This window comes from Oryctolagus cuniculus, chromosome 1 (genome assembly GCF_051225735.1).
Source record: "Oryctolagus cuniculus isolate XC-2025 breed Fujian yellow rabbit chromosome 1, ASM5122573v1, whole genome shotgun sequence".
NCBI classification, from domain to species: domain Eukaryota; kingdom Metazoa; phylum Chordata; class Mammalia; order Lagomorpha; family Leporidae; genus Oryctolagus; species Oryctolagus cuniculus.
Window position 1 is genome coordinate 75,356,951 of NC_142867.1, and position 15,293 is coordinate 75,372,243.

Below are 15,293 nucleotides of genomic sequence, written 5' to 3' on the forward strand. Positions count from 1 at the left end.
TTAGAGCACTAACTGTTTAGAACAGAGTCAACTGTTAGGAATACTTTGATAACTAAGAGATGACTTCTACCCCAAGAAGCTTATCACTTAAGTAGAGTACTGAACTGTTGGACATAAATGACTATATTCATATAAGGGGATGGCTAAGAGGGGATAAATGAAGATGGACATTTGGCATAGTTTGTTGTCACTTGGGATTCCCACATCCCTTTTTGGAGTGTTTGGTTTGAGTCCTAGTTCCTTCACTTCTGATTTAGCTTCATGCTCATGCCCTTTCCTGGGGAGTAGGAGATAGTGGTCTCTCTCCCTCCCCTCTCCTTCCCTCCCTCCCTCCCTCCCCTGTCCCTCTCTCTCTCTCTTTACCATTTTTTCTCCTCCCCTCCCTCCCTCCCTCTCCTCCCTCCCTCACTTTCTTCTTCCCTCTCTGCCTCTCAAATAAAAATGAAAATGAATTTTAAAAATATTTCGAAGAAATAAATGGTTCAATGGAGGCACACACATGAGTGTTCAGTTATCTCTAAGATTTTCCATGACGTGTGCTCCATGAGCATCGCTAATGCCTGGTTTCCATCCTATTCACTACATGTCGTTCTCCAGGCTTCAGTCCTTCTGGTCACACATAATTTATCTTTTAAATCATTCCCTGTGTTTCCCATCTGCCTATTTTTGTGTTTGTTCTTCTTTGTGCCTGGAAAATCTTTGTCTTTCATCTTCGTCTCACAGAATTTGGCTCATCTTCAGAATAAGGTCTCTGGAAACACTACCCACTCTGTGAATCCTACACAGGCCCTCCTCCATGTTCCATTTTTGGTCCATAGTGTGCATAGTGAGTTTATATAAAGTATGATAGATGTTCTGTTAGAATTAGTCTAATTAATCCTCCATTGACCTATTTGAGGTTTAAGAATCTATTTGCATAGGAAGTTTGTGTTTGTACCTTCTGGGGATTTATGAGATACTTTGATCCGTGAAGGAGCATGCTGGAGGACCATCCAATGTGAGTGATTAACTTTCTTCAGCATTGTGCCTATTTTTAGGGGGTACCTATTTAAAGTAGCTGAGTGGTGCATAAACAGTCACATTGACAGTTAACTCTAAGAAGCTAAATTACAAAATAATCTACAGTCTACTATTACAAACAGATGAAAATCAAACAGAAGAAATGCACCCTCGTGGGAGACCTGGAAGAAGCTCCTGGTCCTGGCTTCAGATGGGCACAGCTCCAGCCCTTGTGGCCAACTGGGGAGTGAACCAGTGGATAGAAGACCTCTCTCTCTCTCTGTCTCTCCTCTCTCTATGTAACTCTGACTTTCAAATAAATAAATAAATCTTAAAAAAAAAAAGAACATCCCAATGCCTTTATCTAGGCTATAAGCTAGGCCTATTAAAATAAATCTTTATTCCTTTAGTCCAGGCATCAGTATTTTTAAAGCTTGATGCAAGTACAATGTACAGTTACAGTTGAGAATCACTGTTTCAAGGGATTAGGAAGAGCATCAGCAATGTGCTTATAAAGCAACACAAAAATAAAATGTCCCAAGATTGTCTTTAAAGAGATACTTATTGTGATGGTCTTGTTTATTTGTTCCTGCCAGCACACTGTTTGACCTATCTGGTTTTGTTATTTCATGACTACTTTTCTTCCTGTGACACCTCATTAAATTGCTATTTTTGAGTTCTGTGCTACTGTGTTTCCTAAATAAAACACCTCCAGGCAAAATACCATTTGGGGTACTTGGTAGAAATCAGAATAATCAGAACACTTTTCCATTAAAGCTGTGTGTGAGACAGCAACTATACTTTTTCACCAAAGGAAAACTCATGAAAATGTATCCTATTCTTCAAATACTCAAACAAGCCTGGAACTTCTAAGTGACCACTGAGAGGGAATAATTTATGGCTGAGATACGATACACTTAGAAAAGAGAAGATACTAGAGGAGATTCAACCACTGAAACCAGATCGCTGCCTAATTTCCCAGGGAATAAGTAGCACACTGATTCCCTAAGAATTAGTCCATGGAAAGGGGAGAGTGAGTGGGAGAGGGGAGCGTTGTGGATGGGAGGGAAGACACGGGGAGGGGAGGAGGCTATTGTGGTCCATAAGCTGTACTTTGGAAATTTATGCTCATTAAATAAATAAAAAAAAAGAATTAGTCCATGGAAAATATCAGTATAGGAATGTCAATTTAACATCTCAACAAAATATACAAGGGAGAAATATGATTACAAAATACCTTAAGCACCACATGACATTCCTAAGGCTCTAAGAAATATGTTTTAGTATTTCTTTTCTTTTAGAAATTTGGTTTTCTTTTAGCTCAATTAAATCATATACCTTAACAACTGAGAGAAGATAATATAAAAATTTTAATCCATTTTTCTTGATTATACTGTTCTCATTTTCTTTTCCTGATGGTACATTTTACTCCACTGCTACTTCTCCTTTCTCTTTCTTCTGTTTGTCCTCACCCAACTAACCACGATCCTTTCCTTTATTATATATGTGTGCCTATATTTTCTTTCAAAAGTATATTTGAAAGAGAAAAAAAGCATTTTAAATGATATTTTATTTGTGCTTTGTACATATTCATTTAAGAAACAGAGAAAGAGAGAGGAAGAGACAACATTCATACCTATTGGTTTACTCTTCAAATGCCCACAATGGCCAGGATGGGTTCAGTGAAGTCAGGAACTAGAAACATAATACAGGCCTCCTGTCGGGTGACAGGAACCCAAGCACTTAAGCTATCACCATTGCCTCCCAGTGTCTGCATTAGCAGGTAGCTGGAGTTAGAAGCTGGAGTTGGGCTAAATTTCTGCTCTAAGGATCATACTTTTATTATGGATGAGCATGTCAAACTGTATATTAAGCCAATAAATTAGGTACCCTCTTAGAGGATCATGTGTACCTTCATTATCATAATCATACGAATCAAGCTAAGACACACAAATTTTACCTGATAAACTGTCTTTTTAAATAAATTTAGTATTTATCAAAGTAGCTAAATATAAATCAAAAACTTAGATGGAATAGTGAAAAATTAACATTAAAATTCTATTATGTATATGAAACTAAGCTAGATACTTCCTGGAATTTAAAGATAATCATAGCACAATTCTATTTGGCTAACATCAAGTGATAAAAACTATTAGCAGGGCCAGTGTGTGGTAAAGTGGATTAAGCTGTGCGGTGATTTTGCCATCCTGTAAGGGTACCAGTTTGTCTCCCAGGTGCTCCATTTCCAATCCAGCTCCCTGCTGATGGTCTAGGAAAAGAGGCAGAAGATGGCCAGAGTGTTTAAGGTCTCGCTACCCAGTGGGAGACCTGGAAGAAGCTCCTGGCTCCTGGCTTTGGCCTGGCCCAGCACTGGCCATTGCAGCCATCCGGGAAGTGAACCAGAAGATGGAGATAACTCACTCTCACTCTCATTCTCTCTCTCCCTCTCTCTCCCTCTCCCTTTCCCTCTCTCTCTATAATTCTGACTTTCAAGTACATAAAAAAACTTTGAGAAAACTATTAATAAATAGACTATGGAAAATATTAATTTAGCACAGGAACAAAGGCTGTAATTTTTGAACATTTATAATGGGTCCTCATTGTGGTACAGCAGTTTAATTGGCCACCTGTGATGCTGGCAACCCATATGCACACCATTTAAGTCCCAGCAATACTACTTCTGATTCAACTTTCTATTAATGTGCTTAGGAAAGCAGCAGAAGATTGTTCAAGTAAGTGGGCCCCTGCCACCTATATGAGAGACCTGGATGGAATTCCAAGCTCCTGGCTTCAGCCACACTCAGCCCTGGCTGATGTGGTCATTTGTACAGTGAACCAGCAGAGGGAAGACCTCTCTTTTTCTCCCTCTCCACCACTCCCCATATTCCAACCCCTGCCATAACTTTGCTTTTCAGGTAAATCAATAAATTTTAATTAAAAAATTATTATAAGCCAAGCAATTTCTAAATATTATCTCTAATGTTTATAACAAGAATTCTGTGAGGTTTTCTGTTTGTTCCTATGAGTAAAACATATGTGAGCATGTTTCTTCCACATGTGACAGTCTGAAAAGTAATCATACGGTTATACAAACATAGTAATACATTATTCAGAAACATAAAGTTTTAAAATTAGACATAACATTGAAACTACAGGAGAAGTAGTTTGCTTTCTGTTAAATATTACTGAACCTATAGTTTATCAAGAGTGGCTCATGTAAGACCTGTAAAATCATTTGGTTTGGCCCTGACAAGGTAACTGCAGGCAGGACTTGGAATTCAATAAAGATATAGTGGGCTATTTTTTTTAAGTTGTTCATTTTATATAGCTCACATCCAAATGGAATTTAGCAGTGTAAGGGTCTCCACCCCCACAAAAACCATGAAGGATGGTTATTATCATCAATATTTAAGAAGATATGAGGAAACGGTAAAATAATTTAATTTCTTTTAAAAAATATTTTTAAGTTTTTTTTAAAGGCAGAGTCACAAAGAGAGAGGGAGAGACAAAGAGAGTTCTTCCATCTGCTAGTTTACTCCCCAAATGGTGACAATGGCCTGGGATGGGCCAGTTTGAACCCAGGAACTAGGAGCTTCTACTGGGTCTCCCACATGGGTTCAATCATCTACTGCTTTCCTGGGGGAAGTCCAGGGAGCTGGATTGGAAGTGGAGCAGCTGGGACTGAACTCATTTGGGATGTCAGCATCACAGGCAGCAGCTTTACTTGCTGTGCCACAACACTGGTCCCTGAGAAATTAGTTTTTATGTTATCCAGCTCATGTATTATGGAATCCAAAGAGTCCAGGATCACCCTCCTTCCATGACAGCAGGCAACCTCATGTGAGTGAAATACTGTGGAATCAAGGAAGCAGACATCAAGATTGGCTGGTGGAGTTGATGAGAGCGGGGCAAACATAAGCAATAATATAGGAAAACAGACAAAGGTTTAAAAAGATCAAACAAGGTACACTTGTATTAGATATTCAAGAAATGCTTCTAAATACATATAATGTTGTCTTAAAATATATAGAAAGCATTGGACCTTTTGCTAAATGCTTTTGTAAGTTGTTATTTGAAGTTAAACTTGCTTACTAAGTGTTATCTTGATATTAAGTTACTAAGAGTCAGCAATCAGGGAGGCCTGACTTGTTTCCTCATTTCTCCTCTATTCTCTTTAAGATGGGAAAATGGATTCTATTCTGAAGGGCTCTCCATCAGGATGTACGTTTGATCTTTAGACTTTTGGTTAACATATTTCTGTAATAATAGCCTAGCCACATATAGAAGACCAAATAGTATAGCCTAAAGGAGAGCTTAAGTTATGATTTCACAACTAGGCTTGGCACAGTAAACATGGGCATGGTAAACATGCAAAACCTCCATTTTCGAACCAAAGTAAGGGAGACATAAAATGCTTTACTAATGGCTTCAAAATTCATAGGGTGATTAAGATGGTCACCATATTTGATCTTTTTTTGTTTGACAGGCAGAGTGGACAGTGAGAGAGAGAGACAGAGAGAAAGGTCTTCCTTTTTGCCGTTGGTTCACCCTCCAATGGCTGCCACGGCCGGTGCACTGCGCTGATCCGATGGCAGGAGCCAGGTGCTTTTCCTGGTCTCCCATGCGGGTGCGGGGCCCAAGCACCTGGGCCATCCTCCACTGCACTCCCTGGCCACAGCAGAGAGCTGGCCTGGAAGAGGGGCAACCAGGACAGAACCAGCGCCCCGACCGGGACTAGAACCCGGTGTGCCAGCGCTGCAAGGTGGAGGATTAGCCTACTGAGCCACGGCACCGGCCCATATTTGATCTTATAGTAAGGATATAGTGTTCCTCATAGGCACTGTGTACCTTACAGGGAAAAAAAAAACACTATCAGAACATGCCTGTGACTATATATTTCTAACTCAGGTCACCAAAGATTAGGGATGTGACTGAGCACCCCCTTGGCTGACATCCTAAAGGTCTACTCTGGCAGACCGAGAGGCAGAGGAACAAACTAGACAACAGGATCAATGTAAAGATAAGCCCCTCCTATCAGTTTCTGTCTGCCTCTCAATGGAAAAACTCTGCCTGGTTTGGATAGTACCTTTTCTAGGTCCTCTAATAATGCTCTGACCTTTGTTTTAGATTTGTTTTCTCCAGACTTGAAGCAAAGAAATTCTAGATGCCCATGCACATGAAACTGAAACCTCGGATGGAAGCCGCTTCTGCAAGCTGGCACTGCAGTGCCTTCAAGAGGCCACCTCCTGCTGGAACCCTGTCTGGACTATGGTTCCTTCCTCTGCCTCTATTCAGCTTGAAGAAGCAACATATATTTCAAGATGCTTACTATGCAGCACACATAGATTAGGTTCTAAAGTGGTTAAAAAAAAGTCTATAATTTCCCAAATATATGAAATGATAATACTACCAGCAGTGCCTAAGGATAAAACTCAAATTCTATATAAAGACCCTCAGAAGCAGATTCAACTCTGCCTCTCTAACCATGCTTTATGCTATTGCTTTATATTCATTCCAGCACTGCAGAACTCAGGACGTAAGAGTTCCCAGACCTTTGGCCTTTGCACATGTAGTCTGCTCTTCCTGGAATGTCTTTTAACTACTCTTCCTGGAAATATCTTACTCATTCTGTAAATGCCAGATAAAGTTTTACCTTTCAAATAGCATAGCTTCTTATAAAATACCCCTTACTGAAGTTTCTTCACATCTCCCTCCATTTCTTCCTTGCACTAGTCAGTAAAAACGTGCTGGGATGTAGAGGTTAAATGGTGGGAAAACATAAGACAATGTTTGCTCTGTGCTTATGAAGTTAGCATTCTAGGGAGAAAGATCAACTATTAAAAAAACAGTTGCAACACAGTGTGGTTAACCTCTTTGAAAGAGAAGAGCATAGAGCAGAAGCCTAAAACAGAAGATATATCCCTAATCTCACCTTCCTAGGAGAAGCATTATCTAAGCTGATCCCTTTCAACACACAGAGGAGTAAACCAGGTGGAGTTAAACACGGGGTGTGTAACAGTATGTGCATTTCACCATGCACTATCTCTTTTTTGTTAACATGTCTGTTCTCTAACAGACTGTGAGAGAGAATGTTTTTTAAAATATCCCAAGAAATTTTTTTAACTTTTATTTAATAAATATAAATTTCCCAAAGTACAGCTTTTGGATTACGGTGGCTTTTCTCCCCCATAGCCTCCCTCCCACCTGCAACCCTCCCATCTCCCGCTCCCTCCCCCATCCCATTCACATCAAGATTCATTTCCAAGAATTTTTTTTTTTTTTTTAAAACCACAACAGTATTGGACACTAAGTCAGATGAATGTCTCATTCTCCTTTATTGAACCTCTAGACTTTTATTTGGCCCTTCTTGTATGCAGTATTTCCTACCTAACCTTCTCCCCTACTTAGCATTGAGTGCTACTTAAGGTGCAGAAGAGATCACATGGTGAAACAAGTAGCAAGAGACCATGGAGGGGCAAGACTCACTCTTTTTATGACAAAGTGATCTGGCAGGAAGTTATCAACCCCGGAAAATCAGCATTAATCCCTTCTGAGGTTGATACTCTCATGACCTAATTACCTCCCTCAAGGGCTCACTTCTTAAAGGTTCTACACCTGCAACAATGCCACACAAGGACCAAGGTCCTAGTACATGAACTTTTGGGGGAGATAACATTTATCCAAATCACAGCGCTGGGGTTGCTGCTAAAGACATGATTTGTGATTTAGCACATTTTGGGTGTGATTAGAGTCCCAACTCCCACATAATGATGTTGTGCAGAGCCACAATTCAGAGAGTAATATGTATAGGTAAGTAGGCCCATGGAGCTGCATAACTATTAACTTCACCACTGAACTAGTTGTGGTTCCTACATTCCCAGCTTAATAGTTCAAGGTTGATCAGAAGAAGCTTTTGTGAAAAGTATATTCTGTCCCAAGCCTCAATTATATACTGAATACGTATTAGGTAACACCTGTACTAGGATGAGTACTCATAACGATCCTTACGAGGTAAATACTGTTATGCCCACTTAATATAAAAGGAAGCAGGTTTAGATGAACCATTTGACTTAATCAAAACTCATGCAAGCACTAACTGGCAGAGGTGGGTTTAGAACTTACTTGTGCATGGAAACAAATGTTGTTCTTTCTCATTATACTCACTTGTCAATCAAAGTGTGATGTACAATTGAACAGTGTCAGCTTCACATGGGGACTGATTAGAAATGAGATCCTCAGGCCTTTTTCCAGTTCTACTAAACCAGAAGCTGAATTTTAAGTTTCCTGAGGCAACTGATATGCACACCACATGTGAAGAGCACCATTCTGCTCACTGTGTTTTAGAACAAAGTAACAAATACAAGACAGAGGATCTGCTGACTGTGGCGGCTGAGAAGTGCATTTAGATTGGCTGGGTTTGACTCTGGAACAAATATTGATGGCTTTGCCTCTGTTGCTAAATACCTAGTGCCTCCAAGGCACAATTTAACCAAAGTTAAGCTGTTTTCAGGCAGGCAAGGACTTTTCATCTCTAAATAATACTATACTCCCAACAGATAAAAACATCAGCAATATAACTTGTTTGTTGAAGGGTAAATGTACTAAAATCATCAAATTGTTCCCAAATATCCTATTATTATCAATCATTGTCAGGATGGTTTAAAGAAACAAATGTGTCTCTGCTACCCTTCCCATCATGGATATTCAGTTAAAATTAAATAGTAGCCTAAGTCACAAGGGCCTTTTGTTGTAGAATGACTGAAAGAAATTAATGCCTAACTGTCCAGCTGTTACAACCATGTGCTTGGTCATCTCACTTTTGTAATATTGCAACTTCCTCCTCAGAGAACTCTAAATCTTTTTTTCCTGCTATTGGAAGTGCCATTTACACCTCGTTTAGCAACACTTCTCACTGTCACACCCATTCTCTGGTTTTTGAATGAACCTTACTGGCAATACAATTGTTTCGCTGTCCTCAGACCTATAGCATCCTTTATTTTTTCTCAATCAACTCTCTTCCCATTTGCACTCACAATGTTAGCTGAATTTTGGCTGTCACCGCGCTCCCCCCGCCCCAGCTCTTCAAATCACTCTCTTGTTCTCTGTCCCAGAAGCAAAGCTTTGTTTATATCCAATGGCCTTTTGCATTACAGTGCTCTGACAACGTTATTATTTTCAAATAACTTTATATAAATGGTCTTCTTGGAAATAAAATTCTATGTGTGCTATCACTAAGGACCCTCTCAAATTCTTTGTAATCTAACTCTTCCTTCTTTACTTCTGTTTTCCTATCTTCCTAATTTCCTGGGAGGTTTCCAAGCAACAATCCTAGAACTTCTGGCCTTTTCTCCACTATTATTTCTATGCCTGGCCACAAAGTTTCAGATAACAAAGTGTCTCATAGGAAAATAAAGACCTTGCACTGATTATACTTGCTAGATGTCCTTGTCCTCCTCCTCCTTTTCCTCCCCTCCCCCCTCCTCCTTGTCCAATATTTTCCCTTATACACCAGCCTTGGTGTGGTAAATTTGTTCATTGTTTAGCAACATTCACTCCATCCTGAACTTTGAGCTTGGTAATGTGACTTGTTCTGGCAAATTGTATGTTAGTGTATGGAACACTAGCAGAGGCTTTAACTGTGATTGTATTATGGGCTTCACTGCCAAGTAATAACCACCCGGGGTAGCCACTGTCCCAGCCAATATGGCATTCTGAAGCATTAAGCAGCTGGCCTAGTCAACTGGCAAACACTTAAAAACAAATGATTATTGTTAGATGTCACTGATTTTGTGGTTGATGGTGACATACTAAAAATTGATTATTACATGGGGTAAAAGTAAATAATACCCAAATCCTACCATTTCCAATTGAGCTACATACCTATGTCTGTCAGATGAGAGGTTTGCATTAATTGAACACCAAGTTACTTAATATTGAAAACCTGTGATTCTCAAATACAACACTGTGCACTGTGTATATATAGAAAGCAGATCAGAATATTACCAAACTATGAAATGAATACTAGGGATAGGCATTTGGCCCACTGGTTAAGATGTCACTTGAAAGGCCTGAAACCCACATCAAAGTGCCTATGTTTGAGTTCTGGGTCCACTATCAATTTTGGCTTCCTGCTAATGCATACAATGGGAGGCAGCTGGCAATGGTTCAAATAGTGCCACCCACATGGCAGACCCAGATTGAGTTCCTAGCTCCTGGCTTCAGCTTGGTTCATCTCTAGTCATTGTAAGTGCATAGTAAGTGAACTGTTAGATAGGAGCACCCATTCTTCTTTCTCTCGCAAATAAAAATAAATCAATTTATAAAAGGTTCTTTTAAAAAATTAATACTAGAGAAGGTTGGAGGGGAAAAGAGGGGTCTAGAATATCTTGGATTAATTTTATACTTTAAGCCAAAAGAATGGGGTTTGTTTACAGAGCATTCAATAGAGAAATGTGAAGTGTCCTCTGAAGGGGAGAAAAATATCAGGAGATGAGTGCTTCTCACTTTTGGATACAGAATTACCACTAGGGTAACATGATACCACCCAATTAAGCCAAACTTCAAGGAGCTGGATTTACAGGTTACAAGCAGGCTGCATTCACTGTGAACCTACCTACACAAAGTCTATTTTCAATATCTAGCATAAAATAATATTAAACATCTAATATAGAAGAGTAAAAAGATTAAGTGAAAAAATAGAAACTAGAGAGAAATGAAATGAGAAAATTTGTTTTTCCTCTTTCTTTGTTTTTCCTTGCATGATTCCAGTTCTCATATAGGACATTCCTGCTTTGCATGTGAGACTAGACTGTACCACATGTAAGGTCTTACTCAACCATAAAATATGACATCATACAAAACTGAGCTTATTTAACACTCACTTGTAATAACATAAGTAACTCTTTCCTTAATGGTACAGCTCTAATGTCCCATGACTTACCATCTTAAAAAGAACATAAAGTTCTTTAGATATCTTTTCTACCTTCATTAGATATTTACATAGAAGTTTCTTCTGAATCTAGAAATTCTTTATTCAATTCCCCTTTGTGAGTATGCCAATAAACCATTTCTACAGAACTATTTATATCCAAAATAAAATTTGCTAACCAAAAATTCCATTTACTTGCATTTTCTTGTAATGCAATTATTTTTGAGATGGACTTTAATACATAAGTTAAAATTTGTCATTTAGGTAATATTTTTTAAGAAGGAAATGTTCTTATGCAACATGACTAAAATGCCCTGGGGAACTCTGAAATCGTTTTTTCATTAAATAGAGCTGAAATTATGTGAGCAACTAGAACATGAGAAAGAAAAGAAGAAAACAAAGTGTAGAGCACTAGGGAATGAGAAAATAGACTGTGAAAGGAACAGTGATTTGTTCAAGGTTACACAGTGAGTCATGAACAAAGGACAGAGTTGGTGCAATGCCAAGAAGCAAAGCAGAGTCACATTTATGACTGTCTATGACATCTGCCATTTTCAATAGATAATGCAGTCATGCTTCTTCTACATGGGAGAATGTGTTATTATTGCCATTCTACCAGAGTTTAATACATGTTATTAGTGTTCATTTTAAAATAAATGATAAATGCACGATATGCTATCACAGAAGTTAACAAAGCATGATTCTATACACAAAATCTCATTTAATTCACACAACATACTCTGAGGTAGGTACTGCAATTGCTGTCAAATACATGAATTTAGGTCTAGGAAGTTAAGTGTATTAATTGCTCGAGAACATACTGCCTTAAGAAGTAGGGCATTTTCACCATACAAAACTCCTTAGCACACCTCTCTAAAGATCTTAACTTTTAGGGAAGCACAAAGAGGTTGCATAATTAGTAAAAATGTTGAAGATGATGGTGCCAGCACTGTGACATAGCAGGTAAGGCTGCCATGAGCAGTGCCAGCATCCCATGTGAGTGCTGGTTTGAGTCCTGACTGCTCCACTTCTGGTCCATCTCTCTGCTATAGACTGGGAAGGCAGTGGAGAATGGTCCAAGTCCTTGAGCCCCTGCATCCACGTGGGAGATCTGGAGGAGGGTCCTGGCTCCTGGCTTCAGATTGGCACAGCTTGGGCCGTTACAGCCAAATGGGAGGGTGAACCAGAGGATGGCAGGCCTCTCTCTCTCTCTCTCTCTCTCTCTCTCTGCTTTTCCTTCTCTTTCTGTGTAGCTCTGACTTTAAGATAAATAAATAAATCTTAAAAAAAAAGTTGAAGATGAAACAAAAAAGCCCTTTGAAGAACTCAAAGTCTAATTCAAATCCTATATTTGGGAGAATGGGATCCATTTGACTAATTCGCTATGTGTAGCTGATTTTACTACTTACTTGAGATAGCAACTGAGCATGTCTATGCAAGACCCTTAGGTTCCATTGATAAATTATTTATACAGGAAGGCTTCTGGCAGCTAAGCAATGAGAACCCTAATGGAAGGCTCAAGGAAGTGGTCCTTCTTACAAGCCTCTGTGCTCTGTCTGCTTCTTCAAAGCACTGCTTATTTGCTTTGATGAGAGCTGCAGTAAAGGAACTTGCTGAAGGCATAGGATTCCTCAATACATACAGTACATGGTCCCTATCCTGAGGGTATTGAAGACTGTCACAAGTTTGTATACCACCTAAATCCACATGTAGCACAGTGGAAAGTTACAAAAAACAAACAAACATAACTTTGTTTCAAAGCAGGAAGACAGAAAACAAGGGAGGGAAGGAAGAAACACAGTAGCAGCAAGAGACAAGTTAAATAACACAAACTCTATAGCAACCTATGCACACCTAGCTTAGCTCCTTACTATGAGTTCTTAACCAAATTAGTTAACTTTTTATAAATGGATTCTCCCACCTGTAAAACAAGGGAGTTAATTATCCTACTTCATGAGATTGTTCTGAGAATCAGAAGAGTTTATTACCTAAGTGCTTAAAACACTATTAGGTACAGAGTAACTCCAACAAATTAATGGTTGGTAAATAAAGGAAGGTTGAATCAGAGGTGCAATGAAGAACACTAGATGCCTCAATTTACTATATATACATATACATATACATATATATATGTATATATATATATATATAAAGAGCCCTTTATTTACTATAGTTGGGGCCTCTTAATTCCTACCAGTTGGCTTAACCCCATTTCTTGTCTGGCCCCAAACTGTACTTCATCAGGAAGATTTAAGAAGCCCTAGTTCAGTAGTCCAGGTGATTCAGCATTAAATCAATCTGGCTGTTATTCTTGTCCTGACCCTGTGTCCTAGTTTTAGTCACTTGCTTCTGTAATCAAGTACTCCAGTTCTAGCATTCTGCTCCCCTGTGGCTGAGTCCTAGCTTACACAGCCTGCTCAGGACTTTGAGCTCAGTTGAGGAAGAAATCTACTAAAAGGCCTCCTTTGGAGTTGACATTTTGTGTGGTATACACAATGTTTGAACTTTAACAAACGAGTTTCCTGTATTTGGAAATGTGTACACAAAAACTCAAATTCCAAATCCCTCTTGAACAGCTGGCAACACTGGGCTCCCAGAAGCAGGTGCCTCTTTTAGAAGACCATGTGCTTTTTACTGTCCTAGTCCCCGCTTCCCTTGCTGCATTTATTTCTGTGGTTTCCTTGGCACTTGTAGGTACTTGAGGTTGAGTCTAAGACTATGAATAGGCAAGAACAACAGTACTTGTTTTAAGTGCTTCACATGATTTATTCATTTTATCAAATACCATGAATCTGTTCTTGTCCATTTTCTCTGCAGTCTTTCTTCCCTGTTTTACACCCCCATTTGCATGGACCTACACGTGGCTGTCCCATCTTCCCTGATCTTGTCTTTTACCCATCAGCTAGGGCCCTCTCACAAAGCCTTTTTCGGTTCTATATGATGTCAATAAGTCACCTATATTTTGCCCTATTGCCCAGTCTCCAATCTTCCCTGCCCAGCCAGACTTTGTCCTCAATTGCTTTGGCTGTCATGGCAGTTGTGTTGCAAGCACAAAAATGCCAGTTATCACAAATCTGCCTAATTCTAATGTATTGTGTTCCATACTTTCATAAAACCTTACATGCTACCATATATGAATATACTCTAACTTCATAAAATTTTCCCTCCAATTCTTACTAATAGTCCGACAGAATTAATCAAATACTAATGAATCACAAACTCATATCTAGGCTCTGTGAAAGACATTGATTTGAGTATTCATTTAATACAAAACCCCAAGAAGTTTGCCATGTGTACTATGAGCAATTCAATCTCTTAACAGTGAACTATCTATCAAATTAACATTATTCTAACAGAATAATTACATATTTTCTCATGACATGTCCTCATGTTTTATCATACTGAATGAAGAAAATATTTATATGACTAAGCCATAATTTGGTAAATATCAAAAGAAAATACAAGTTAACCTATACATCATTTCATAATATCTAGATTGAGGGCAACTAGGTTAAATTTCAATATTAGTTGATTGAATTCTACTGTAGTTTTTTTTAAAGAAAAATCTTAATGAAAATGCATGCTACTTACATAAGGAATCGTGTCCAAAGTATCTGTGTTGACAATTATAGGAGCAGGGCTGGCCTAAAAGAGAGAAGTAGAAAAAATTTAAATAACCAAAAGCCTTTTCTAAGACTGTCTATTAAATTTATTTAACAAAGAAGCATTTTTTGAAGGCCTGTACAGGCATCATTTTGGGATTGGAGGGATAAATGAAATGGCTCAGGATAACCACAATTTCCCCAACTTGAAATATTTATTACATTTACCACAAAATACTTTACTTGCTAAAGACATATGTTTACTTATTGCATATACTATATTATTTCTTTATTGTCATTTATACACCTCTGATCATATATTTTAGAAATTAGATACAAATTTAAAATTAGTCAAAGATGGCAGAAAATCATATTGGATATTCTAAACTTGCTTTCTTTAAAATAAACTTTCTATAATTTCTAATAACTTCCTTTAGAGTTGAGTGGTAATCTGTGTGAAACTGATATAGGAGTGCTACAAGCTAAGTCATTAGAAAATAAGAGATTGCAATCTCTATTTGCTTCACCAATCTGACTTCATGAATATTGAGTAGACCTATCTTTATTTTCTAGTTTCAAGAATTTTCGCAGCAACTTTCCCTTCATCCCCCAAAGGATCTTTAATCTCCATCCCAAATTACAGATTTCATTTAGATAGAAGAAATAGTCTCATCATGATTAATCGAGAGCTGTCCTAAACGACACGGTGGTTTTAGCAAGTACTTAACTTTTGGGACATTTCATTAGCTGTGCCCTCTGGAGTT

At 38.5% G+C, this 15,293-nt stretch overlaps 1 protein-coding gene across 22 annotated transcripts in view; it reads right to left on the reverse strand.

Moving 5' to 3' along the window:
- Positions 1-15,293, reverse strand: part of DLG2 (discs large MAGUK scaffold protein 2) — a 2,253,656-nt gene that overhangs the window by 838,793 nt on the left and 1,399,570 nt on the right. For all 22 annotated transcript variants that reach the window (XM_051821188.3, XM_089332011.1, XM_051821160.3 and 19 more), the window contains one exon: positions 14,519-14,572. In XM_051821188.3, the coding sequence (XP_051677148.1) occupies positions 14,519-14,572 (54 nt within the window). The remainder of the gene's footprint in view (positions 1-14,518; positions 14,573-15,293) is intronic.